Raw genomic sequence first — 26,882 nt, 5'->3', positions numbered from 1 at the left:
GCTCAAGTAGTTAAGGAAATGACAATTTCGAGATTTCCGCAAAGCTCCTTTATTGATAGCCCAGCAGGTGTTTCTTCCATTAAAACACCAAATATTAACGGAGCCCTTGATTTACATTCTAAACTTGATTTACACGACGGTTTTGTTATGCACCAGCCTTTGTCCTCAAGTATTATTTCTGCTAAACATTTCTCAGCCAGTTGCTTCTCCATCTCCCCAAGGAATGAGCAATGATAATACAGCCTGTACCTGTTATTTTGCCAGCAACCCCATTTCATCAATTTATGGCAAGAGGTAACATTGGCAAGTTCAGAAAGGAGAGAGGAAGGTACACGGTTTGAAAATGTCTGTCTTTCCTCTAAGGAGATGGAACCATTCTGCAGGCGTTACTTAATTCTTGCTCGTGGCACTCCCCAGGAAGGTTGTGAAGCAACATATCAAAAAAACAAAACCCAGGTCTCGGGATAATGTTAACAGCAGAACATGAGCTCCCAATGGGGGTATTTCCTAAGTCATCCCATGTAAGGGAAGCATTTCCTGAGAGCACACTAAGGGTTAAGCTTTTCATATAAGTCAGCTCAGCCAACCCTTAGACAACCCAGGGAGGTAGGTACCATTATCATGAGCTCATCTTACAGATGAAGAATCTGAGATACACAGATGCACAAAGGACAAGTTATTTGTCTAAGATCACATCCCTGCTAAGTGGTGGATTTAGGACTGTCTATTCAAGGTTCTGATCTTTCCACCAAATTATACTGCCCCTGGCTACAGGACACTGGCTAAGTAATCAGGAGACCTGGGTTTCAGTTCAGCTTGACCTTGAGCAAATCACTGTGCTCCTTGTATGTGTCTCCCTTGGAAAATAGAGCATGGGTCCCTGTTTCAAACCTACAGCACTTATGTAGCTCAAAGGCTGACTCAGCCAGACATCACTCCCTGCAACAAGATGGACCCAAGGTAGCCTAACTTAGGGGACGTAGCACCTGGCCTGCAATCAGGCGGTTTGCCAGTAAGATGGGTTGTGGCAGGTTAATTCCCACTGCAGGCCTGTCTCCCATCTGTGAAACGAGGGCTGGACAGGCACGCTCCAAGTTCTCCCATTCTAAAGGTCCATGATTCTACATCACCCTCAAATCGTTCTGTGTCATACACATTTATGAGCGTTTTAAATTAATTGGTTCTCTATTCCCTGAGTCTGATTTTTTTTAATGAGGCAAATGCATATTTATTTATTTATTTTTGGTCGCACCCTGCAGCATGTGGGATCTTAGGTCCCCGGGGGATTGAACCCATGCCCCCCTGCAGTGGAAGGGTGGAGTCTTAAACCACTGGACCACCAGGGAAGTCTGAATGTGATTTTTAAAAGTGCTTATTCTTACATTAGGCTACCCTTCCATAAATAAGTAGGCTTATGGAGCACAAATTTAAAATTAAAAATATATATTTAAAGCACCCATTTGCACGAATTCTAATTTCTCTACTTCAGGCTAACTTGATCAGACAGACATAAATAATCTTTTACTTATCAGAATCATTTTGCCCAGGCAGAGGCCATGCGGTATAGTGGGACAGGCACAGGTTTTGGTCAGTACTCAGATTCTAGCTCTGATACGTAATAGATGTGCATCCTTGATTAAGTTGCTTAAATGGAGTTTCAGGTTTCCTCATCTGTAAAATGAGGATTTTACAGCACCTACCTTGCACAGTTTTAAGGTCTGAACACAGCACATAAAAGGGTCTCACAGCACAGTGGCACATGCAGGCCCTCAACAAATGAATGACCAGACCACTGAAAGCAGAGAGCTCACATCAATCTGACAACGCACAACCGAAATGACTCAAATACTCAACCTTGCAACGTAGCCTCAGAAGGCACTCCATCGACTTTACGAATTAGAATCATCTGGGGAGTTTTAAAACTGCCGATGCCTAGGCCACACCCCAGAACAGAACCTCGGGGTGGGACGCAGGGGATTCCACTGTGCAGCCAAGGGTAAGATTCCTGCCTTACAATCCAGTCTTTCTGGGTTTGCTCTCAGAATCCCTGTCTCCTGGCCTGAATGCTGGCCCAGAGCCCAGCGGCAGGCCTGGGAGTCGTTAGGAAACCTGATGGTGTGTGCTGGGGGTGAGGTTACTCTGGCAGGAACAGTGGTCACAAGCTGCTGGGAAGCTGTTTGGCAGGTAGAACAACAGGCCGAGACAAGAACTTCAGTGCACTAGGAATCAACCTAGGACCCCAGCCTCAGGGAGCTGACCATCAACAAGAGGCTGGCCCCCATACAGTGAGCTGTGCCCGCAAAGCGAAAAAGAAGGGCGTCGGTGCTGAGCAGGCGAGCATAGGGGGAGCCAAAGACAGAACCACTGCCACGAGCTGCCGAGCATGTTTCAGGAGGGGGTGGCTTTGAGCCTGGCCCTGAGAGATTCTTGTTAGGTTTGGACAAGCCATGACCCTGGGGGCCGAGGATGGAGAACCTGACTCTGCTCCTGGAAGCAGGAGCAATGAAAGCTCAAGCCCGCTGCCGGTTCTCCCCAGGGCTCAGGCAGAGACCTTCTCTTAATATTCACCGCTGTCGTGAGTGGCGCTAGGATGCAACTCTGCACGCAGAACGAAGTCACCATGGCACTTGAAGCCTGCTGCCCCTCACACTTGTGGAAAGAAATGGTTTAACACACATTTTCCCAGCCACCCAATTTTCTTTTTTGAGTGGAGAAAGAGTAGAAAAAGGAAAGTTTCCAGGCAGGAAGCCACTGCACTGTTAACATGGCAGGTGTTAGCACTATTTCCAATTAACATGCAAGGCTCATCCCAATAGTTTGACTTTATTCAATCAATATAACATGATCTCAGTGCTAAGCCACCTCAAGAGGAAGGGCCAGGTCTCTGGAGGTGGTTTGGGGGCCCTTAGCTAACTGTATTAACCTTCTGGGTAGCTTAGACGATGGAGGATCAGAGGAACAGATCAGATCTGATCTGCCTGTCATGAACCTCTCGGGGAACCAGCCAGTCACAGCTGTAAGGACCTTACAGATCTAGTTCCATTTTCTCACATCACAGATGGGGAAACTGAGGCCCCAGCAGGGGAGGGGTCGTGTCCAAGTCACCAGTGAGTCAGTGGCAGTCAGGTGTCCTGATTCTTCTCCCCAGACCATCAGGCCAACTTCTCAGTGGAGGAAGACAGGCGGGCGGCCTCTCTGGACCGAATGCAGCAAGAGGGCCGTGGTTGGACTGCTGGAGCTGGAAGGGCCTCGGCCACTGGGGAGGCCCCATCCTACACATGGGAAACTCCTCTGAGAGGAGGGAAGTGACTCTCCTGAGGGCCAAGATGACAACTTGGCTCCTTCTAGCCACTACCTCCGAATAGAATATGAAAGGAATGATATGTGGCAGCAGGGCCAGCCAGACAAAGGGATCAAGATAATGACTTTAAATACAAATAGTCCGAACAGATGACTGGATAACAATTGGTTTTCCTAACATGGTCTCACCTTCCATGAGCTGCCCTCTTTCTGGGGAGACCAGCTCTGGAAAGCAGTATAAGAAAGGCAGAGTTAGAATGAACACCGAGACTGTGAGATGCAGTGAGAGGGGTCCGGGGGCATTTAGACAACCTGCACTTGGCTCAGTAATTCCAGGACTCCCTCTCTGGTGAGGAAGACCACCTCTCCGGTGTTCTGGCACCAAACCTCAAACTGTGCAGGGTCGTCCAGGGCCCTCTTGCCCGCGATGATCACAAAGGGGTAGCCGAACTTGTTGGCGTCTTTCAGTCTGTTTCCAATGGTCAGATGGGTCCTGTCATCCAGCAGGACCTCCCCTTGGAGCTGCGGCACCGCCTCTGTGATGTGGTCATACAGGTGCCCTGTGAGCTCTGCGGCCGCCTCCTCCTTACTGCCCTTCTTGGGGGAAATGAGGCAGACTTGGTAAGGGGCCAGGAGGCTGGGCCAGCGGATGCAGTCTTCTGTAGCGAGAGCTTCAATGACAGCGGCCAAGATCCGCGTCACACCCAAGCCATAGCACCCCATTTCAGCCAGGGATGGCTTGCCGTGGACATTGGTGAACTGGGCACTGAAAATGGAGGAGTACTTGGTGCCCAGGTAAAACGTGTGCCCGACCTCGATGCCTTTGGTTTTGGTCAGTGGCCCCTGGCAAGCAGGGCAGTTTGTCTGTGACAAGTCCAGAGTCTCCATGTTGGCCGAAAAGCCGCAGCTGGGACAGACTGCAAGCCGGTCCTCTCCGACGTCCACCGGCAGCTGGAACTCGTGAGACATCGTGCCCCCGATGCTGCCCACGTCTGCCTGGACCTTGACGCACTGCAGCCCCAGCCTGTCAAACAGGCTGCTGTAGGCATCACACACCAGGCTGTAGGTCTGCCGGGCGGCCTCAGGGGAGGAGTCGAAGGTGTACATGTCCTTCATGTAGAACTCTCGGCCTCGGAGAAGACCAAAGCGGGGCCTGGGCTCATCCCGAAACTTCCTCGTCACCTGGTACAGCAGGAGCGGGAGCTGCTTGTAGGACAGTGTCTGCTGGGAGGCAATCAGGGCTGTAATGGCTTCCTCGTGAGTTGGTCCTAAGCAGTACTCCTTGCCGTGTCTGTCTCTAAGTTTTAGCAGCTCCTTGCCCATCGAGTCCCACCGGCTGGTGGCTCGCCAGAGCTCTGCTGGGCTGAGGCTGGGCATGTTGACCTTCTGTCCCCCGATGGCCTGCATCTCCTGGTCTATCACCCGCACAAGCTTCTCCATGGCACGGACAGTATAAGGCAGGAGGTGGTAACAGCCAGAGCTTGCCGGGTGAATCAGGCCCACCTGCAGCATCAGCCGCTGGCTCTTACAGGTCAGCTCGCCAGATCTGCCCTCTAGAGAGAGCACCTGGTCTTCCCGAAGGTTCTGGGGCTGGAACATGCGGGACAGCACCAAGCGCTTCCCTCTCCCTGGGGCATGGTGGTGAAACCTGTGAGGAACGTACCCCGAGAGCTGGGGACTGCAGGTGGCCCAGGCAGGCAGCGCTCTGCATCTTGTCAGCAGCCCTTCCATCACACCCCGGCGTAAGGAGGCACTTGCGCCTGAAGAAAAACGAGCCGAGCGGAAATAGGTGTTAACTGTGATCCAGCACCCTGCACTAGTCAGCGCAGGCTGGTCTCCAACAAACTTCTACAACCACCACCGATCTTGCGGATGCAAATCCTTTCTTTTCTAATATCCTAGCAGATCAAAGTACTACTGTACTTCTCTCACCATTTACTGCTGTTTTAAAAAAAAAAATCAATATTTTCCCGTTTATGGGACTTCCCTGGTGGCGCAGTGGTTAAGAATCTGCCTGCCAATACAGGGGACACAGGTTCGAGCCCTGGTCTGGGGAGATCCCACATGCCGCGGAGCAACTAAGCCTGTGCGCCACAACTACTGAGCCTGCGCTCTAGAGCCCACGAGCCACAACTACTGAAGCCCATGCGCTCTAGGGCCTGTGTGCCGCAACTACTGAGCCCACGTGTTGCAACTACTGGAGCCCGTGCGCCTAGAGCCCATCCTCCACAACAAGAGAAGCCACCGCAATGAGAAGCCAGTGCACCACAACGAATACTAGCCCCCGCTCGCCACAACTAGAGAAAGCCCACATGCAGCAACGAAGATCCAGTGCAGCCAAAAATTAAAAAAAAAAATTAAATTAAAAAATATATATATATTTTTTCCCATTTATAAAAATACAACAGCATACTGTGGAGACACCAATGCGTGGTGACAGCATTGGCTCTGGAATCAGGCAGCTTGGATCCCAGTCCGGCTTCCCAATAACTGCACACTGTGTAGCTTGGGACATGACTCAACTCCTCTGTGCTCAGTTTCTTCATCTGTAAAATGAAGGGACCCACCATATAGGTTTATTGTGGGAATTTAGAGAAGAGTTATAAGAAGTTATTAGAACAGTATCTGGTATAGTCTATGAACTGAATGTAAGTTTGCTAATAAAAACAGAAACAAAAAAGAAAGGAAATCAACTATAATCAGCCCAGAGACAACCGCTACTGACGATCCCTTGTCTCTTTTGCGAGCCCTGTCTTTGCCCGCAAGCCCCCGCCCCACCCATGCCTTCAATGTCCTTAATGTCTCTTCCCCCCTCACAGCACACAGTCCCTGGTCAGGCCACATGGTCATGGCTCCGAGTCAACATCTCCATTCTGTACGTTGTGCCTCTTAAGCTTCACATCTACCCATCCCACTGCCTCCTAGAGAACACACTGCATGAGTACTTCACACTCAGCACCCCACAGGGAGCTCAGCATCTTCCCCCTAAGCCTGCTCCCCGTCCAGCGCTGCCTGTCACTCTGAATAGTAGTGCAAGCCACCCGTTGTCCAAAACAGAAACGCAGGTTCATCCACTCTGAGCTCCCTCTGTGCCCCACCTTCACCAACCCCTCTGGCCCTGTGATTCCTACTGCTTCACTTGCTTTTGATTCTGTGCCTTCTCTCCACCTCCACAGCCTCCACCCAGCTCCAGGCCACCATCATCTCTCACCTGGGCTACTGCAACAGCCTCTTCACTTGGGCTCCCAGCTTCCAGGCCCACCCTCCTCCAATCCATTCTCCACTCTGTAGCCACAGGGGATACTTCCAAAACACATACAGCAACAGCTTTTCTTGCTTAAAATCCTCCAACAGCTTCCTGCTACCCTTAGAATCAGGTCTAAGCTTCTGACCTTCACAGTGCACATGGCCCCATGTGAGCTAGCTGCTGGTCCCCTCTGGCCTCCTCTCACCAGTGCCCTCTCTGTGCTCCAGCTTCAGCAGACTCATTATTAAAACACAGTTCATTTTGTGTAGAATGCTCCTCCCCCCTTTGCATACCAACTTCTACTCATCCTCCAGGCCTTAGGAGTGCCACCCTGTCTTCTAGGATGCCTTCCTTGACCCACTCCCCATACCCCAAAGGCCAGATTCTCCTGCAGCAGCCCCTGATCCCCTACCAAACACCAATCACTCTTTGGAGTTACTGCTCCTTCCGCTGCCGGTCTTCCCCCAGGCAGTCAGCTCTGTGGAGGAAAGGACCAGATCTGACTCGCTCACCACTCAGCACAGAGCAGGGGCTTACTAGACAAGTGTCTAATGAATGAGCACGGAGGTTTCTGTATGATTTTACAAAATATTCACACATTCCTAAGGGCAGTACAACATTTCATTGACTAGATCAAAAACGATTCTCCAGAGAGTTGTTAATTTTCTCTGTTGTATGTAATCTACAACAGAAGGCTTTCTTTTCTTTTGTTATATATTTGGGAGAGATCTTCAGGAATGGAATTACTGAGTCAAAGGGTATAAACTCTTTCAAGGTTCTTGATTTATGTTGCCAAATTTAGTGAGCGCCCCTGATCTTCAGCAAATCCCATGGGACAAAGCTCTTCTGCAGTATGCTGAGAACAGGTTACTAATTCCCCTCAGCTCTGGGAAGCTCAAATCCCCCCAGGTGGTTCCCTCCAGCTTTCAGCAGCCTCAATCCTCCAGCTGGTCTCCTCCAACCTCAAGCAGCTTCATCCATTTCCCCTGGGCACTGTACAAATGTTATCATTTCCTATGTGGCCTATGACCTGAAAACGGCTGGGAGGCACGGCCACAGAGCCCTAGTGACTGCGTGGAAAAGTGCAGGCCTGGAGGCAGGGCACACGTGGTTGACACCTGGAGCCATCACTTAAGGTCCCACCTCAGGCCCGTGGCCCAAGCCAGAAACTCCTTCACCCCTGACTCCTCCTCAAGCAACTGACTCTGTCTCCAAGATTTCTCTCAAGTCCACCCCCTCCTTTCTTTCCCTTACTTTCTCAGCTTGGGTTGAGAAGGCCCTCAGTACAGCTTGCTACATTACGGTAGCCCAGTGGTTCTTAAATTTAAGCAAGCATCAGAATCACCTGGAGGGCTTGTTAAAACACTGATGGTGGGGCCTCATCCCCTGAGTTTCTGATTCAGTTAAGTCTGGGGTGTGGGCAGAGAACCTGTATTTCTAACAACTTCCCAGTCACAACGACCCGAGGCAGACAAGGAAGGAAGTCCTGCAATTTCACAACGGAGGAAACAGACTAGGAGACGAGTATTATTCAAAAGTTTGTGATGGTGACCCCGCCCCAATCCAAGGACGAGATGCACGTGGGAAAACGGACACCACGGTCCTCGGTCTCCGCGCGCAGAACCGAGCCCTCTCTTCATTCCGCAGCCCCTCCCTCAGCCCGTCCCTCAGCCCTCAGCCCCCAGCCCTCACTGTCACCCACGATCACCAACCGTAGTCCAAGCGAACTCCGGCCCCTCAGGGGCCGCCGCGCCCAGCCCCCGCGCCTGCGCCAGGGGCTTGTCTGCACCAAGCCCCGCCTCCTGTCCTTCCCACCAATCACAAAGCCGCGCTCACGGGGACTGGCCCCACCCCACTCTAGACGCCAGTGAATTGCTTGCCGGAAACTTAGGCAAGGAGAGAGAATGGCCTCATAGGTTGGCCTACGCAGCAATAAGTAAATCACCGTCCCGGAAGTGCCCTCTAGGATTGAGGGAGGTGTAACTCTATGATCAAGGCCGCGGGCCTAGGTTTTGAGTCTGGTGTTCCCGCCCACTGCCAGGGCCCGCCCCACTCTCTGAATAGGAGAACTGCCGGCTATAGTGTAACCATGACAACAGTAGACCATGCGGTTTCGAATCTACCCTATGATTTTACAGGCTATCAATTTAAATAAATTAAAATTTTTTAAACAATTGGAATAAGACACCTTTATTTAATCTTTAAGACATTAAATCAAACTTTCACAAAATATTTTTTGAGCAGCTACCACGTACCAACCGCTTGTAGAAGCTGGGAATAGTGAACAAAATAGACAAAGTTCCCGGCATTCAGTATACCTTACATTCTAGTCAATAATCCAATACAATGAAATTTAAGGGAAGGCCAAAGAACTCAGGATAAGTGGTATTTTAATGCAATTAAATTTTTTAAAAAATACAAAAACTGACATCATGAACAAGTTATCAAAATTTTATATAACGACAGGATCCGTTAGTCAGATGGTGTTAAATGCTACGGAGAAAAATTAATTAGGGAAGGGAAAGGGTTGGAGGTCGAGTGGTTGCCATTTAAAATAGAAGGATCAGGGAAAGCCTGGTGGAGAAGGTGACATTTTAGCAAAGACCTGAAGGAGCTGAGAGAACCTTGCAGATATCTGGGGGAAGTATGTTTCAGACACAGGGAAGAAATGCAAATGTCCTGAGTGAGAGCTGCATATCATATAACTCTACCTAACTGATAACAGCTATAGTTTATGCAGCACCTAAAATCTACCAGACCCAGTGCAAGACACTGGTGATTCTGCTATTGGCCCCAAGAAGCTCTCAGCCTGTCAGGATCTGCCAGGAAAAACACTGTGTCATCAGTGGTGTAATGGGGGCTGAGAACAGTCTTGTGGGAGCACGGGGAAGGAGGGCTTCCCTGAGGAGGTGAGCTTCAAGCTGAGCCTGAAGGATGAGTGGGGTTTAGCAGCACAAGAATGGCAGTGGGAGTGGAGTGAAATGTCCAGGACAACTCACAGGCACAGAATCAGGAAATAATGAGCTGGTGTGAGGGAAACATGGGGTGTGGTAGGGTTTACAACTTTATTTCCCACAGCTCCCAACACAGTGCCTGATACACAAACCAAACCAGTGGTTCTCAACTTTGACTGAACTGGGAATCACCCTGTGCCCCCAGTCCCAGCCCCACGATGCTGGTACTTTATAGTCCCCAGTGATCCTAACGTGAAGCCTGGGCTAGATCTGCTGACCTAGAGGAAGGGCATCAGACAACCCGGTGCCAGGTGGGGGGATGGTAGACATATGTCATCATCCCAGTCTTACAGCTGAGGAAAATACAGCTTGGTGAGTTCCACAACTGGCATCTGCTCACCAGCTAGAAGGCCAGGCAGACCTGGGCTGGACCTGAGCTCTTTTGCTCTAAGAGCATCACAGCCTCTGCAGCCCAGCACTGTGCTCGGGGCTTTCCCAAGGAATGCAGTCCCAAAGGTTTTACTGGGGCAACAGTCCCCATGCTTCTCTGGGGGCAGAAGTTGAATAATCTCCAGTATATTTCAGGATCCAAAGTAGCCTTATATTTCTTCCTGCTGCTCGTGTACTTTATTACATCCTTTCCAATCCTGGAAAAGCCAGGCATCCATCCTCTGCACCCTGAGGTGTTAATTATTTCTCAATTAGCAGTTACCGGCTGTAGAGCATAGTGGTGTGGAGAGGCCTAATGACTCACCGTGTTTAAACATCCCCACATCTTCAGAGCACTTTACCAATGGTAACTAATTAATGCTCATGACCCTCTTGGGAGGCAGGCCAGAACTGCTGCCTTTCACCGGGAGTTTACAGGAGGCTCTGCAGCCGGGAGCTGCAGGGTCCACTCCAGCCAGCCCTGGTCAGAGTAGATTTGCTCCCCATTGAGAAAGTCCAGGGTGGTGGAGACCAGAATATAGCCCTTTCTCTGCTAGCAACTTCCTGGGTGACGTTTCAATCAATTAATTGATCAGTCATTAACTGGGTGCCTTGATTTAAAGAGTCCATTCATGGTTAAAACCTCACAAGTTCCCTAAAACAGAAAAAAAGAAAAAGAAAAATTCATTCATTCATTCACTGTCATCTACAACAAAGCAAAAGCAAAGGACCGCACACTTGCCTTGGTGCCCCACAGCCCTGGGGACTCACCATGCTGTTAGTGGTTTCCACCAGCTGCTGGCCAGACTGGGAGTCCCCTGGGGGCAGACACAGCCCTGAGCACAGGGCCTGGCCCAGTCAGGGCTCAGCAAAAGGTTTTGCTTTTTTCTTGTTTTAATATATCAATCAATAAATGAATGGATGGTTTGTCTCTCTCTCAGATCGGAGCTCCTCCAAGGACAGGTTGAGTCGTCCCTGCATACCAAACCCATGGCCTGTCGCAGAGAGGCTCCAAGTGTGTGCTGAATGAACAACAAAGGCTGAGTTCACAGTGAACTCCCTGACCTCAGCTTGCTCATAACCTCCCGAAGAGGCTGTCTCTCAAAGTGGTGGTCACAGCAGCCTGTGGTAAGACGTTATGAAGAGGGGAGAGCAAGATGCTGAGGGAGCAGCGTTGCAAGGAGGGGGTGGATCAGGGAGGGCTTCTCAGAGGAGGGGGCGTGAAATTGGACCTTAAATGATAACTAGGAACTTTCCAGGCTACAAAGAATAGGAAGACATTCTAGTCAGAGGGACAGTAAGTAAGGAAAAAGGCTTCAAGATAGTTCTGGCTGGAGCACAGAGCACACCCAGGCATCAGGGAAGCACAACTGGAAAGGCAGTGGGCACCACTGTGCCAGGGCCTGCTGGACCAGACTGCCAGTTTCTCATCTTTGAGGCCAGTGAAATTTTTCTGTGAAGAATGATACTTCTCCTGCCCCACCCCCGCCAACATACACACATGTGTTTTGAGGTTTAACCCAAATCACCTCCTCTTCTGAGAAAAATCCCTGGGCATTTTGCATTCCACTCTACAGCATATATTTGTTATATTTGGAAAACAAGTGTAATTGTCACTCCAGGAAGACGGTTGCCTCCTCTGACGAGGGCGCTGGCCAGTGTGAGAGGCAGTTCTGTGGGCAATGGAAGGGTTTTACACCAGGGAAGGGCGTGGTCAGTTGTGTTTCTTTGCCTGAGTGAGGTGTGAACTGAGACTGGAGGAAGAGGATGGGGAGAGAGGCTGGATGGGAAACTCCCGTAACAGCCCAGACTGGGGCAGTGAGGGAGAGGAGGGGACAGACTCCAGAGAAGCATTGGGACAGTCCACCTGTTGGACTCCTGAGCCCACCCCGTAACCTTTTAGCCCAGCCTGGCCCAGACAGACTGGACTGGAGGTGGGAGGGTGGCCTTGCCTGGGAATCCTGCCCAGCCAGTTCCCAGCTGTACAACCTTGGGCCACTTGCTTCCTTGTTTCTTCATCAGTAACACAGAACACCACGTAAGGCTGTTGTGAAGGGCTCATGAGAGATGTAACTGAAAGCAACTGGCTCATTCTTCCAGCCCATTCCAACTCCGGGGACCCTATGGCTGTCCTCGGCCACCATAAGGAGACAGCCATCCTTCTGCTGCCGCCTCTGTTTCCTTCGGACTCCCCTCTCTGGCTACAGTGCGGGATGCCAATGCCCTTCTCTCTCCAGGGGGCCTCTTCCCCCTGGGCCCAGGATTCCCCTCGTTCATTTATTCACTGTCCTAGTCTAAGATGATTAGAGGCCAGAAGGGGGCTGGGGAGGGGGGCCTCTTTTTTTAAATCAAGATTCCTCAGAATTGAAGAGTGTGGCACCAAACGTCATCATCATCATCATTGTTCACATTTGTAGAGTCCTTGCTATATGCCATGGACTGTATTAAACACCTTACACCCATGTCTGATTAAGTCCTTACAATAAAACCCCATGCAGTACAAATATCACTGTTATGTCCCTTTTACAGATAAGGCAACCAAGGCTTGGAAAGGTTGGTTAGCTTGTGCATGGTCAAGACAACTAGTAACTGGGAGAGAAAGGATTCATCTCCAGGTCTGTTTGATGCACAGCCTGATCTCCCCACTCAGAGCCTCCAATGTTATTTGTATCAAACATACATCCAAAGTTGTGGGAGCAGTCACCCAAACAGACTCTTTCTGTCTGGCTGGGTCCCCTCTGCTGGAGGCCCACTCTTTGGCGACCACCACAATGGCATCCTCTTGAGGAACCCTCCCTTGAAGTCCCCTCTGGCAGGGCCTCCCCCTCTCTTGAGACCCCTCGACATTTTGTCTGAGTCTCTCCTCTGGCCCATTCTCTCTCTCAGGTGTGTCACATGAGTGTGTACATGCGGTGGGGCAAACAGACCTGAGTGCAAATCCTCACTTTGTCACCCACTTACCGTGTGCCTGTGGGTGAGATACTCAGCTTCCCTGAGGCTCAGATGCCTCATCCTGAAGATAGTAGTGACATCTGCCCCATGGAGTTGTGGTGAAGATACAAGGAGTTAGCCCAGGTACAGGGCTTAGCACAGTGCCTGGCACATAGTCAGGGTTCAATAATGTTTGCTGTTATTACAATGATTATTATTATTATTATTTTAAAAATAAATTTATTTATTTTATTTTTGGCTGTGTTGGGTCTTCGTTGCTGTGCGCAGGCTTTCTCTAGTTGCGGCGAGCGGGGGCTACTCTTCAGTTGCGGTGCGCGGGCTTCTCATTGTGGTGGCTTCTCTTGTTGTGGAGCACGGGCTCTAGGCGCACGGGCTTCAGTAGTTGTGGCACGCGGGCTCAGTAGTTGTGGTGCACGGGCTTAGCTCCTCGGCGGCATGTGGGATCTTCCTGGACCAGGGCTCAAACCCGTGTCCCCTGCATTGGCAGGCGGATTCTTAACCACTGTGCCACTAGGGAAGTCCTTATTACAATTATTTTTAATGGTGAAAGTGCCCTGGCTGGCACAATGCCAGGCACACAGCTGGGCATGTAGCACATGCAAAACATTTATCTTCTCACCCCCATAGACTGCGAGCTCCCAGAGGGGAGGGCCCATGTCCTGTTCATCTCTAGCCCTGCCATAGTAAATCTGTTTACTATGTAGAAAGGTTTTGTACATAGTAAATCTCAGTACATGTTTGCTGAATTAATGTCTTTCTAAATAATTCCCTCAATTCATAAGAAAGGCTTGCTAAAAATGCAATGAAACAAAACTCTCAGCAACAGTTAATCTGTCAACCAACAGCTCCCTTTTGAGCCCCTGCTTTGGGTTAGTGCTGCAGAGCACTGGCATAGCCAGAAGAAGTCTGGGGCACAATGTAGATGCCCCAGGACAGAGGGAATAATCACGTCTGTGAGTTCTGAGTGTGACTCCAGCAGTTTACCTGGTCACCCTCATCTGGAAGGATGATGGGAATTGAGTTCTTTCCAACAAGGCTTTGCCTTTTCTCTTTGGTGCAGAGTTGAGTTAGGTGTGAGTGGACCAGGTAGAGTTGACGCCCTCCAAGGCTGGTGGCTTAGAGAGAAGAAGGCAGCATCTGGATCCAAACAGAGCTGGGTTTGCTTTCCAGAGCCAGCATTTACTGGCTGTGTGACCTGGGGCAAAGGACTTGACCTTTCTGGTCTTTGGCTGCACTACAATGGGGTCAGTAACCTCCTTGAAATACTATGAAGAGCAAATGAAAAACATTACAAAACTTTGTAAACTGAAAGCTCTGTATTAATATTAATAATAGAAATATATTCAGATCATTCTTTTGTAAGATTAAATGTGTAATGAGATGATGACTTTTAAGTAATTAAATGAGATTATGTATGTAAAGCACTTGAAGGGCACCTGGTACATAGCGCTCAATATTGGATGAACTATTGTTAATACTCCAGTACGGCCCTCCTGTCTGCTGTTCCACTACCTGACGGCTCTTCCTCACCATGTCCACATGGCTCACTCCTTCACCTCCTTCAGGTTTTTGCTCCAATGTCACGTTCGCAGCCAGGACTTCCTGACACCCTGATTTTCACCACAATCCCCATCCCTGCTCCCCAGCACTCCTGATACTCTCTCTCTCCCTACTTGTTTTCTCCGTAGCATTTATTATCATTTAACATACTAAATATCTAGGTTTTGGTTTATTGTATTACATTCCCCCTCTACCACCTGACTCCACCCCAATTAGAATGTAAGCTCCATCCAGGAGGGCAGGGATTTTTGTTTGTTTTGTTCATTGCAGGAGCCCCAGTGCCTATTCCAAGGGGCACCAAACTTTTTCTGCAAATGGCCAGACAGTAAATATTTTATGCTTTGCAGGCCATGTCATCTCTGTCACAACTACTCAACTCTGTTGTTATAACATGAAAGGAGCCATAAAAATATGTAAACAATGAGCGCAGCTGTGTTTCAAGAAAACTTTATTTACAAAAACAGGCAGTGGGCCTAATTTGGCTTGTGGGCCACAGTTTGCCAACCCCTGGCCTAAATCATTGTCTGGCACATTATAAATGCTCAATAAAGATTTGGTGAATGAATTAATTAGTGAATAAATGAATGAATGAGCACAAGACAACTGGTGCAGGGACTGGTCCTCAATAAATACTTATTCCTTCCTATTTTATACTTAATAAATACAACAAGGTAGGCCATGGTGTACTGTATTAGAGGTACAAACAAGGTGCCATGCAAGTACTGGGAGGTGGAAGAGTCCTTCTCTTGGGATGAGAGAGGACATCAAGGGTGTCTAAAGCTGGGCTCCCCTAGAAGCAGTCCCCTAGTCAAGGATTCGAGGGCAAGCAGTTTCTTTGGGAGGTGATATCAGGAAACACTGGTAGGAGAGTAGGGAAGTGAGAGAAAGAAGGGCCAGAAATGAATACAGTGTGTGATAATGAACGGGCAGTTTACTGCTATGGGCCCCTGGGTCTCAATCCCACATTCCTCCAAATTATCTTATCCCCCCACCCACCCCTGTTTATGAGGTTCAGGTATTTATCCAGTTTCCATTCCCCATTGGTTGAAGGCTGTTCCCAGGGGTGTCAGCTACCCAGTGCTTCCGGCCAGGTGGAGAGTGTCAGGAGCTTGCAGTAGGATGACATTAGTGGGTACCAGGTAGGTGAGCAGAGAGGGGGTGTGGCGGGCACCGAGGTGATACTTGAGCTGGCCTTGCAAGATAAACACACACCATCTTGTTTAAGATACTGTTTTCAGGTCTTTGATGCCCACAGCTAAGCCTAATCCTAACAGGGACAGTCACTAATAGCTGTTCCAGTAGACAGACAGACAGAGAGCATCTTCTTTCTTCCTTCCTTTCTTTCTTTCTTTCTTTGGCTGCGTTGGGTCTTCGTTGCTGCACGTGGACTTTCTCTAGTTGCAGCGAGCGGGTGCTACTCTTGGTTGAGGTGCGTGGGCTTCTCATTGCAGTGGCTTTTCTTGTTGTGGAGCACCGGCTGTAGGTGCACGGGCTTCAGTAGTTGTGGTGCTCGGGCTCAGTAGTTGTGGCTCGCAGGCTCTAGAGCTCAGACTCAGTAGTTGTGGTGCACGGGCTTAGTTGCTCCGCGGCACGTGGGATCTTCCCAGACCAGAGCTTGAACCCATGTCCCCTGCTTTGGCAGCTGGATTCTTAACCTGTGCCACCAGGGAAATCCCCAGAGAGCATCTTCTGTCCCTTGCACCCAGTGGGAAAACTTTCTGGGAAGGACTCTGATTGGCCCAACCTGGATCCCATGTCTGCATTTGCAGTCAGGGGATGGGGTATTATGATTGGCAGCCCTCTGCCACCACTCAGAGTGGGGAAGGAGTGCTTAGTAGCCCAGGAAGGAGAGGTTCTATTCCCAGCAAGGAGGGGCACTGGGCAGATGGAAGCAGTAGCTCTCCACCACAGTAGGGGTTCTTCGGCTTGTTTCTTTTACTTTGTGGATGAAAAATAAAACTCACGAGGAGCTGCAATTTAATGAAACAATTTATATGCCAAAATAGAACAAGCCCCAGCATAGAGCTATTGACTGGTTTGGGAACATAAATATGAAAAGTGCATTCAGATTTGTTAAGTGTGCAGTTTATAGAGCAACATATGTGATAGAAGAGAAAGTAATCTAAACCCCAAATAGTTAAAAAGCCATTCGTTGATACTCTTTAGCCTGTCTGCCATTCAAGGCAGTGTGTTGGGGGGGGGGGGGACTTCCCTGGTGGTCCAGTGGTTAAGAATCCACCTTCCAATGCAGGGGACGTGGGTTCGATCCGTGGTCAGGGAACTAAGATCCCACATGCCGCGGGGCAACTAAGACTGCGTGCCGCAACTACTGAGCACGCGAGCCACAACTAGAGAGCCTGCACGCCACAACTAGAGAGAAGCCCGCGCGCCACGACGAAGAGCCTGCGCAACTAAGACCCGACGCAGCCAAAAATAAATAAATAAAATAAATATTTTTTAAAAATCAAGGCAGTGTGGGAGGAACTCAGGAAAGTTATTGAACCTCTCTGAGCCTCAGTTTCCTCATCTGTAAAATGGAGACAATGCTGATACACAGCTCCTGGGCTTGTGAAGGTTAAACGAGGTGAGGCGTGTGAAACATGGGCCACAGGGACTGGTCCACGGCAAGTTCTCAGTAAATAGTTTTGATGATGATAATGATGATTTTTTTTTTTTTTTAACCTCCCTGTGGGAATATTCACTGCTCAAATTGTTCTTCTGTGGCCATCTAGAGGCCAGCTGGAGCTTTTCCACAGCTCCACAGGAGTTTTTGCTCACCACTCTCTCCAAGAATACCCCCCTCTGCTCCTCCTCCTCATCTCCAAACTAGAGAGGTCATAGTCCAAACAGACCTGGGGGGTAGGAAAGGTACTTCAGGTAAGTGGAACAGGGTGAGCACAGGCGGGAAGCGGGACGTGGGGGCCGGTACTACCGATGTGCAGCCTGGAGAGGCTGCCTGGGGGAGGAGCCGGGGCAGGAGCGAGCAGGTGGTGCCCCTCACCCCCTCAGCAAACCTTGCCAGTAACTTCAGCCCCGCGGCGCCAGAGCCAGAGCCGGGGAGGGTTTCTTGCTGGCAGCATGCCCATGATGCTGGGGATCTGTTTCCATCTGCTCATTTTACTGCTGAGTTGTAAAGTGCTAAATGTCATTATCCTCCCCTTCCTTAAACAAGAAAAAAAGTTAACGGCCTGAGAAAAGGAGATATTTCACTTCATTTGGCATCCAGCCACCACCATCTACACAGGGTGCTCCCTCGGGGCCTGATTAGAGACGGGAGAAGACCTGTTCTGTTCTGCTTTCAGCTGCTGGCACCCGCTCTGTGCAGGCTCCAGGGCGGGCACTGGCAGCTAGAGGCCAGGCCAGGGCTCAGCCAGGCTGCGGGTGTTCAGCCACCTTCCGAACAATTCAAACACTGTAATAGGTGCCAAAACAGAAAGTGAGAATGGGAGCCAGAGCAAAGTGACTTGATCAAGGTCACCTTGCTTATTAGGGTCTGTGTTCTATGTGACAAAGGTGAACTTGAGTCAAGACACAGAAATTACATAAAAGAAGGTTTCAGCTCAATAAAAGGACAAACTCAGAAAACTTAGACTGTTAAGAAATGGATTGATTCCATCAATAGGTAGTGAGCTGCCTGTCTGCCAGAGGCATGCAAGTGGTTTAGATACTCCTTTCAGAACACTCACTGTTGAGAGGAGTTCTGATTTAGATGGAGAGGCTGGAAGAGGTGATGATTAAGGTTCTTTTCAATACTGAGATTCTAAAAACCTATAACTGAAAAATCTTACCTGTTTTCATGATCTTTAACATGCCTAGCTCTTGCTGGCTTAACAGGAGTTTCTAGCATCTGATGTTGGCTGCTAGACTCAGAGGGAGGAATGGGCAGGCAGCACAAGGTGCGATTCATCTTCATTACTCCGATTATGGGGTCATTAAGGCTTTTACTCTGCAGTGCTCCCCTAAGGAGCTCCTGCTGCTTCAGCTGTGTGACAGAGAGTTGTCCTCCCAGCTGCCCAGTAGGCAGGGGTGTTCCATGGGACTCAAAGCTGTAATTGAATAAAGATCAAACCAGCCACAGCCACGATCCTGGGGGACTACCAGGCCTGGCCTCAGCAGTGGCTTGCTGAAGAGGCGTGGCCAAGGACACGTCCTGAGCCCCAGGGACAGCCATCCTCTCCTCCCCACTGGGCTGGGGAAAGGCCACTAACACAGAATGAGTGTGAACAGTGTGGAGGGTGGAGTAACCAGCTCTGCCAGCTTAAACCTCCAAGAGCTTCCCATTGGTCTTCCAAAGTCCCCACTGTGGCCCACGAGGTCCTGCATGACCTGCTCTGCATGCTCTAGACTGTGAGCTCCCTGAAGGCCCGGGCAGGGTCTATTCTGTTCTGCACAGTAGCCCCAGAGCTTGACACTATGCTTGGCACTTGGCCGGTGCTTGATAAATGCTGAGTTAATGACTGGTAGGCCTGTGGTCTTCCTGGACTTAAGAGAAGTGAACTTGGCAAAGGAGGCAGCCCCAAGGGCAGAGAACACTGGCCCAAGGGGCTGGAGGTGGGGTTCGAGTTTCTATCTGTCATTGATTCATTGCTTGACCTTGGGCAAGTCCCTGCTCTCTTGCCTCAGTTTCCCTACCTGGGCCTCAGTTTCCTAGCCGCAGATTTGGGGATTTGGTCTAAAGCTGGAGAGGAGGGCTTCCCTGGTGGTGCAGTGGTTAAGAATCCGCCTGCCAATGCAGGGGACACGGGTTCGAGCCCTGGTCTGGGAAGATCCCACATGCTGCGGAGCAACTAAGCCCATGTGCCACACAACCACTGAGCCCACCTGCCACAACTACTGAAGCCCGTGTGCCACAACCACTGAAGCCCGCGTGCCTAGAGCCTGTGCTCCACAACGAGGAGCCACTGCAATGAGAAGCCCGCTCACCGCAACTAGAGAAAGCCTGCATGCAGCAACGAAGACCCAACACAGCCAAAAATAAATATAAAAAAAAATAAGTAAATAAATTAAAAAAAAAAAAAGCTGGAGAGGAGGTGGAAAGACAGCCCATGCTCTCCGGCTGAGCTCTAGCCTGCAAAGTTCCCTAGGTGGCAGACCTGGCCCCAACCTCAGCCCTTGTGGACCTGGTCATGGAATCACCAGTTTTGGACTGACGTAGCCACGTCCCTGCTGTGAGTTTACTCAGTTCAACAACCAAAACTGAGCCTGTCTTATGTGCCAAGCTCAGTGCTGGGCCATGGGGCTGAATCAGATGTGGTCCTTGCTGTAAAGAGCCAGAGTTGAATGGGGACAACAGACACGGTGACATCATTATGGTGCAAGGACAAGGGAATATAAGCAGTGCAGAGGGACACAATGCCCTGAGAGTGTGCACAAAACAGAGTGATTAATGAGAGCTGGAGGATTTGGCAAGACTTCCTGGAGGAGGCACCTTTGAGCCTAGCACTTGGGATAGAAATTACAGGAAAAAAGCCAGTGGGGGAACAGGATGTACAAAGGCACAGAGGTAAGGCAGTTTTCGAGCAGGGAGACTAGTACACTGTGGGGAGGGAGCAGGGTAGTGACAGGTTGTGTTGGGGATCACAGGCCCAACTCTAGACTACGCATGACACATCTCCCAGGAAGGGCTGTGTCCCAGGAGACAGCACACATGGGGCAGGTCTGGTTCAAAGTCTGGTTCTTCCCATGCTTATATGTGACCTTGTTCAGTGTCTCAATGTCCTCATCTGTAATAAGGATCATGATGCCTACCCTTCAAGGCTGGTGAGAAAACTGCATGAGTTTACATGTATGAAGTGTATTGCACACAAGAGGCAGTCCCAGAAATGGGGTTTCTTTTCTCTTGTTGGCTTCTGTCAGTACCCCTGACAGAAGCTCTAGTGGGCGTTTGTTAGTCATTTATACGATTCTGTGAATGAGATTATCAGAAAGAAGCTTTATTGAAAAGGTTTGGCAGGAGGAGGAGGCAATGGAGGGAGAAATGCATGACCTTGAGGACAGGAAAAGCGAGGAAGGAAACAAACTGGGAAGCCTGGGGAAGGGACAAACCTCACCAACTTCCCAACTTTGCCAGTAAACCACCTTGAATTCAGTTTGTCTGCCTGGGGAAGCAGGAGAAGAGAGAGATGGGTTCCTGTCCTAGGGAAGGTTGCAGGTCACAGCCGTGGGTGGAGAAGGGATGGGGGAGAAGTGGACAGGGCTGTGTGTGCGGCCTGCTGTCCAGTCACCTCCTGCACTCTCCTGCAATGGAGATGAGAGGAAGGAAGGAGGGAAAGAAAGTCACCACCTGAAGTGGTGAGCCATGATGAGCCCTGAGGTGGAATTCAGGGGCCTTAGGGTGGCCTCACTGTCTGGATTTCACAGGTGCCTGGAACGACAGCATTATCCCAATGGATATCAGAGTGCCCCAGGTGACAGGTGACACATAAACCCTTAACACATAAACACTTAATACTTTAGTGTTATCGGTTTATTAGTATTTTTCCAAACCTGAAAAATGCTGAGAGTAAGTTGGAGGGGTGGGGAGGCTAGGAAGTGTGACTTTGAGCAAGCTACTTCCCTTCCAGGGCTCTCAGTCTTCCTATGTGCACAAAGAGAGATCGGGGTGCGTGATCTCTAGGGATTGCACTTTTCGGTCTGTTCTCCATCTGTCACTGGGGACATGAGAAGCGATGCAGGGGTGCTGGCCTATCCTTGGTACAGTCTGAGCATCAGGAAAATGAACAAAGCAGTGAGTATAACATTTTTTTAAAAAAGGGGAAAAGTGTAAAATAAATCACAAACCATTAAGGGGGGGTCTTGCCATTGCAGTTACGTACAACCAGCATTCTTGCAGTCTGGAAAGAACTTGATCTGGAATTTTAGGTTAAATTAGCTCTTGTAAGTAAGTAGGACCACAAGAATCCAGCTTGGCCGTTCTAAGATTTGCTGGCAATCAGAGCCTAAGTCTTTGACAATAAAATTCCACGTCTAAGATTCTATGACTATGATTCCAAGAGTGTAAAACTCCAAGATTTTCTTCACTCTTTTGTAGAAGGTTTGAGGTTGGGGGCAGTTGGCACTTCCGTGGGTGGGGCCCCTACTTTCCCCCCAAGAACAGAGAAGTCAAGCAAAGGTACTACTGATGGGCTTTATTTCAGGGAGTTTGAGGGCCTTTCAGACCAAGCTGGCCAAGGATGAGGCCTGCTGGAAGGCTGCTAGAGAGGCAGGAAAGAGCCCTGAGCAGCCAGATGTAGACTACCGCCCTTCCCTTACTTGCTCCTTGGCAGCTGTGCCCTTTTCTCTAGCCACGGCTTCTCTGGAGGCAGGACCTGAGACCTACTCCAGTCAACCTAAGTAACGGGGGCTTTATTATAAGGATAGAGCGTGGCTCACGGAATCCAAAGACAGGCTCTTGGGTACTAGAAAGCCACCAAAATGAAGGCAATTATCTTCTGTATCTCTTGGGAGGCTCCATATTATTTTTTCTGCATATTTGTACAATTTGGTCTTTCAGTTGACAGTTTCCCAGCAGCCCCTCGCGTCTGCCCCAGCTGAATCAGGCCTTTTTGCCTCCGTGGGCACGTCAAACCGTCCTAGGGTCCCAACGTTTCCATTCCAATTCCCGAAAGAGAATCTGACGGGGTCCCAGGACCCGCCAGCTTACCGCAGTGAAAGCCGGTGGGCAGCGCCCCGACCAGGTCCAATCACTTGTGGGCGGGGCCTCAACGGGGCGGGGCCTCAGGGACCTCCGAAGGAGAACGCGCGGCGGCCCCGCCATGGGCCAGTGCCCTCGCCCTCGCGCGCCATGGTCTCGAAGAGCAGCCGCACCAGCGCCGGCCGTCCCTGCGCCACTAAGGCCCGGGCCAGCCCCAGCACCTCGCCCGTGTGGCCGCGCCACACGTGCTGCAGCTCCTGGCGCAGGCGCGCCGCCGGGTACTTGTCCTGGGCGCAGCGCAGCCACGCGTCCACCTCGCTGCCCAGCTCGCCGTCGCTGAGCTGCGCCTGGCTCCACTGCGCCATCAGGGCCTCGAGCAGGCAGCCGAAGGCCTCGGTGTGGCTGGAGCCCGCGTCGTCCAGCTCCACGGCGCGCTTGAAGCAGGCCACCGCGTTGGCCTCCTCGCCTTTGATGCGCAGGCACTTGCCGCGCAACAGCTGCAGCTCGGGCAGCGTGGCGCCCAGCTCCGACTCGCCGGCCTTGGCCAGGAAGACCAGTGCCTGGTTCAGCGCCGCCTCGTCCACCGCCAGCAGCTCCTGCACAGCGTCCACGCCCATGTAGTAGTAGACCTGGGGTGGGGGCTTCGGGTGAGCCTTTCTCCCCTGCCGTCGCTGCTCCCCGTTCATTCCATTCCCACACTTGCTGTTTTAAAAATTCCACGCATTCATTCCCACCCTCCCTCCCTCGACAATTATTCATCGCAAATTTTGGTGCCCCTCTCCTGGCAAAGGAGACAGTACTCTGATTCCAGTTCCAGCCCCAGCGCTCTTGGCCATATAACCTTGAGCGGGGCAATCTCTGGGCCTCAGTGTTCTCATACATAAGATACTGTAACCTCTGGTAGTCATTCCGTGCGCACGGAAGGCACAGAAGGATACAGAATAATGGCCCACACTTTCTGAGTGCTTAGAAAGAACTGGGCCCTGTTCTGAACGCTGTAGGTGCATCATCTCCTATAATCCTCACCAATGCAGTAGGAGGCAGGTACTGTTATCAGGCCTGGGGATGCCCTGTGTTCCTCCCTGTGTCCTCAGTGCCCAGGCCTGGCCTGGCAGAGAGTTAATAGGTTTTTAGTCAGCTATTGGCTACCTTAGCCAAGAGGCTACCTTACCTGGCCGATGTCCAGGTAGGTCTTGAGGCCTGGGCACACCTTGACCACTTCCTCGAGGTCGGCCTTGGCGCAGGCCAGGTGGTTCCTGTCAGGCATGCCCCCAAGCCCCATCTTGCTTCGCTCCAGGTCATGCAGGTAGGCTCTGACGTGGATCTGCCCACAGAGAGTCAGCTCAGGGAAGATGCTCCAAGCAAGGACCCTTGCCCTCTTTTCTATCCTAAATAAAGTTTTTTTTCTTAACAGCAACTCAGGCAGATTCTGTGGTGCAGTGGAAAGCCCCTGTGACTGGAACTCGGGAGTCCGAGGTCCTAGTCCTGTGCCAGCTTGGGCTAGCCACTCCTCTTTCTGGGCCTTAGTACACTGACCCCTCTCTGTACAATGAAGGGCGTTGGATGAAGTAAGAGCCATTCATTCATTCACTCATTCATTCAACAAATATGTATTGAGTGCCCACCATATGCCAGGCACTGTGCTAGGTACTGGGGTACAGTGGTGATAAGACAGAGGAGGTTCCTGCCCTGGCAGAACGTTCTAGTAGGGGAGATGATCATAAACAAGTACATGGTACCACTTCAAGTGGTGACAAGTGCTATGAAAAATAAACAGGGTGATGGGATAGAGGTGACTAGGGGAGGGGGTTATTTGAGATGGGATGGCAGCACCGATTTTGTGAGAGACTGTGTAAGCAAGTAGTGTGGGAAGAATGGCAGGTGGCCCCAGCTTACAAGCATCAAATTACAAATGATTCCAGACCCTTGCTTTCATCATCACTTCCTCCCTTTTTCCCCACATCTATTTGGAGCATTTAGAAAATCTAGAGGTTCAGGAGGGGTATGGAAGGGGTGGAGAAGGAGGAAGTAAGAAAAAGGGGGTCATTGTCGTTGAAGGTATTAATGCTTTATAGCCATTGGCGGGCTCTGGTTCTAAGACAGCTTCATGAGGTGGGGGTGGGGTGGGAGTGGGAAGCTCTGGCTTTCAAGCCAGTTGAACTTGGCTGAATTCCAGCCCCTCCCCCTCTTTATTAGCTTGACCTCTGTGAGCCTCATTTTCCACATCTGAAAAATCAGTACACTAAGATCTTCCTTGGAGAGTTACCATGACAATGGAGAGAATATGTTCTAGCCAGGACCTAGCACATGGTAGGTGCTCAGTTCATTCATTCATTCCTTCAACAAATATTCATCAAGAGCCTGCTACGTTCCGGGCACTGAGGATATATAGCAGAGAGCAAAATGACAAAATTCCCTGCCCTCGTGGAGCATGTATTTCAACTGGGGGGAGAGACAATAAACATGATAAATCAGCAAATAGTATGTTAGGGCGTGATAAGTGCTAAAAAAGAAAAACAAACCAAGACAGGAGGACACAAAGTGTTGGTGAGAAGCTGACATTTTCAAGAAGATAGCTGCTAGCAGCTGCCTTTTCTTCAAGCCCTCCAGGAAGTGAGGGAGGAAGCCAACTGGATATTTGGGAGAAGAGCATTCTAGGCAGAGGCCCTGAGGCAAGATTGTGCCTCAGGAACTGCAAGGACCCCAGGGTGGCTGGGAGGGAGGGAGGGAGCTGAGCCGGGGTGGGTCAAGGTCATGGGCCAGGTAGGGCCTTAGGGTCACAGCAGGGACTAAGGCTTTTACACAGATGAGTTCCCGTCCCTTCTGTTCCTTCCTCCTCACTGTCCCCTGCCTCCATCCTGGTGCCAGTCTGGTCACCTGAGTAGTAAGTGTGATCTTTGGAGCTACAGGGAGACAGCGAGCATACGCTACAGGCCAACCTGTGATGGAGTGAGGAGAGTGAGGTTTGGATTCCCACTAATGGAATGCAGGACCCTGGGAAGGTCACTGCCTCTCTGTTGCCTCATTAGTAAAATGACACACGTTTGGCCTCTCACAGGATCGTGTGAGAATTCAATCAGGCCATGAATATGAAAGTGCTGGGTGAAATGCAGAGTGTTATAGAAAGGTGTTATTATTTACTATCAATCATGAGTAATATCACTACTATTGATAATGACCACATCAACTGCCATGAAGGAACTGACTGTCTAGTACCTGCTGGCAAAATGATTATGTCATACAGACCAAGACCAAGGGAGCAGATTCGCCATCATGTCCCATGAAAGGTAGTGGAGAAGGCTGTCCAGCCTGGAGCAAAGTGAACTCAGAGCTCCAGCTCTTTGCCCCCAAGCAGATGGGTTCTGTAGGGGCTCCAAAGGGCAGATCTGGGACCAGTAGGGGGAAGCCAGAGGCAGGCAGCTCTCAGTTAAATGAGTAATCTGCAGAGCTCAGTGACCATAGTGGACTGCCTCAAGCGACAGTGAGCCAGTTAAAAATATACCTAATAATACTGCTCAACCACTTATGAACTCTTACTATGTGGTCAGTACTGAGTTTTACACAAGAGTCTAATTTAATTCTCATAACAACTCTGTGAGGCAGGTACAATCACCTCCAGTCTATAGAAGAAGAAACTGGGGCTCGGACTTTGGGCAAGAGTATTCTGTCTACAGTCCTGTAGCGTGTAAGCGGTGCTGTGGGATTTGAACCAAGGCCAGCGGTGTTGAGAGCCAGAGCTCTGATCTATGACATCAGACTTCCTCCAATATACCCTCTGCCTTTCACAAGCACCTCCCATGCTCCAGGCACCTGCTTTAGATGTTACTTCACTTAGTCTTCTGACAACCTTTTTTAAGATAGATGTTATTATCCGTATCTTCCAGATTTGGGAATGGAGGTTTGGAGGGGTAAGTGGCTTGCCCCAAGTCCCACAGTGATGAGTGGAGAGGCCAGAATTCCACCCAGGTCAGTATGACTGCCTAAGGTTCTAATCAAAGAGGAGGCTGGCAGGTTGTTGGCCAGGTCATTGCAGAAGGGATGAGCAGTGGGTGGGAAGCTCCTTCATTCTCTCACTCAACAATCTTAGAGAACACAAACTGTGAGCCTTGGTGACACCTAAGCTCCCTTCCACCATGAAGGCTCCCTGACCCCTGGGCTCTGGCCACAGGGTCTTGGCCCTTGTTCTCTGATTCTGGATGGCAGGATGGGGTGGAGCTGCAGGTAGACTCACCTTGGCCCTTGTGCAATACGCCTGCCAGTTGAGCTCCGGATCTCGTAGGATGTCCAGGGCCATGTTGCAGGTACCAATGGCCATATCCTGCTTTCCGAGGAAGTGGAAGATTTTGGCCAGGTGATTCAGGATGGGGGGTTTGTCCTTGGCAATCTCAATGGCCTGGGTAAGGGAGGAGGTAAGAACAAACCATTTGTCTGGCTGTTTGCCAGAACTGGAACCCCTTCTCTCAGTAGAGCCATATCACCCCAAAGATCTTATTCCTCATAGCCACCACATCGTGGGACCCAACACTTTGGGCACAGCTCACTGGCACTCAACTCCTGAGAGCCTGACTCGCTGCCATGCTCTCTGCCATGTTCACGAGACATGTCCAGTGAATCCCTCCAGACCCCAGGCAAACCCCTCTTCCTCAGACACGTCGCTGTGTGCTCCCCCATTTTCCTGGGGCAGGTAGGGGGAGGGGCCAGAATCAGCCTCTACCTGCCCCAGACTCACACAGTGTTTCTAGCTGGGCACAGCACTTCTCCCACCACCACCCCAATATTGTTACTGACAGCTGCCTGCCTTGTGTTT

At 50.4% G+C, this 26,882-nt stretch overlaps 2 protein-coding genes across 10 annotated transcripts in view; both read right to left on the bottom strand.

Annotated features, from left to right (window-relative positions):
• Nucleotides 1-33: 33 nt before the first annotated feature.
• On the bottom strand, nt 34-26,409 carry PARS2 (prolyl-tRNA synthetase 2, mitochondrial). 5 transcript variants are annotated; one of them, XM_082358136.1, is made up of 3 exons: nt 8,260-8,489; nt 5,714-5,846; nt 34-5,060 (listed from the first exon to the last, which is right to left on the bottom strand). In XM_082358136.1, the coding sequence occupies exons 2-3, from the start codon at nt 5,844-5,846 to the stop codon at nt 3,604-3,606; spliced, it is 1,590 nt and encodes a 529-aa protein (XP_082214262.1). In that variant the 5' UTR covers nt 8,260-8,489; the 3' UTR covers nt 34-3,603. The 5 variants fall into 5 exon arrangements, with proteins under 5 accessions (XP_082214262.1, XP_082214261.1, XP_082214264.1 ...); XM_082358135.1 differs by lacking the exon at nt 8,260-8,489 and adding an exon at nt 6,512-8,193; XM_082358138.1 differs by lacking the exons at nt 5,714-5,846; nt 8,260-8,489 and adding an exon at nt 26,307-26,409.
• Nucleotides 8,722-26,882, bottom strand: part of TTC22 (tetratricopeptide repeat domain 22) — a 35,036-nt gene continuing 16,875 nt past the window's right edge. The window contains exons 5-7 of one of the 5 annotated variants that reach the window (XM_082357357.1): nt 26,307-26,468; nt 23,247-23,399; nt 21,555-22,777 (exon numbers count right to left, since the gene is read on the bottom strand). In XM_082357357.1, the coding sequence (XP_082213483.1) occupies nt 22,004-22,777; nt 23,247-23,399; nt 26,307-26,468 (1,089 nt within the window). In that variant the 3' untranslated portion in view covers nt 21,555-22,003. The other 4 variants (XM_082357358.1, XM_082357360.1, XM_082357361.1 and 1 more) reach the window with 4 other exon arrangements.

The sequence above is a fragment of the Balaenoptera borealis genome, assembly GCF_965194805.1.
Source record: "Balaenoptera borealis genome assembly, chromosome: 1".
Taxonomy (NCBI): domain Eukaryota; kingdom Metazoa; phylum Chordata; class Mammalia; order Artiodactyla; family Balaenopteridae; genus Balaenoptera; species Balaenoptera borealis.
This window is presented reverse-complemented; position numbering and strand designations above follow the sequence as displayed.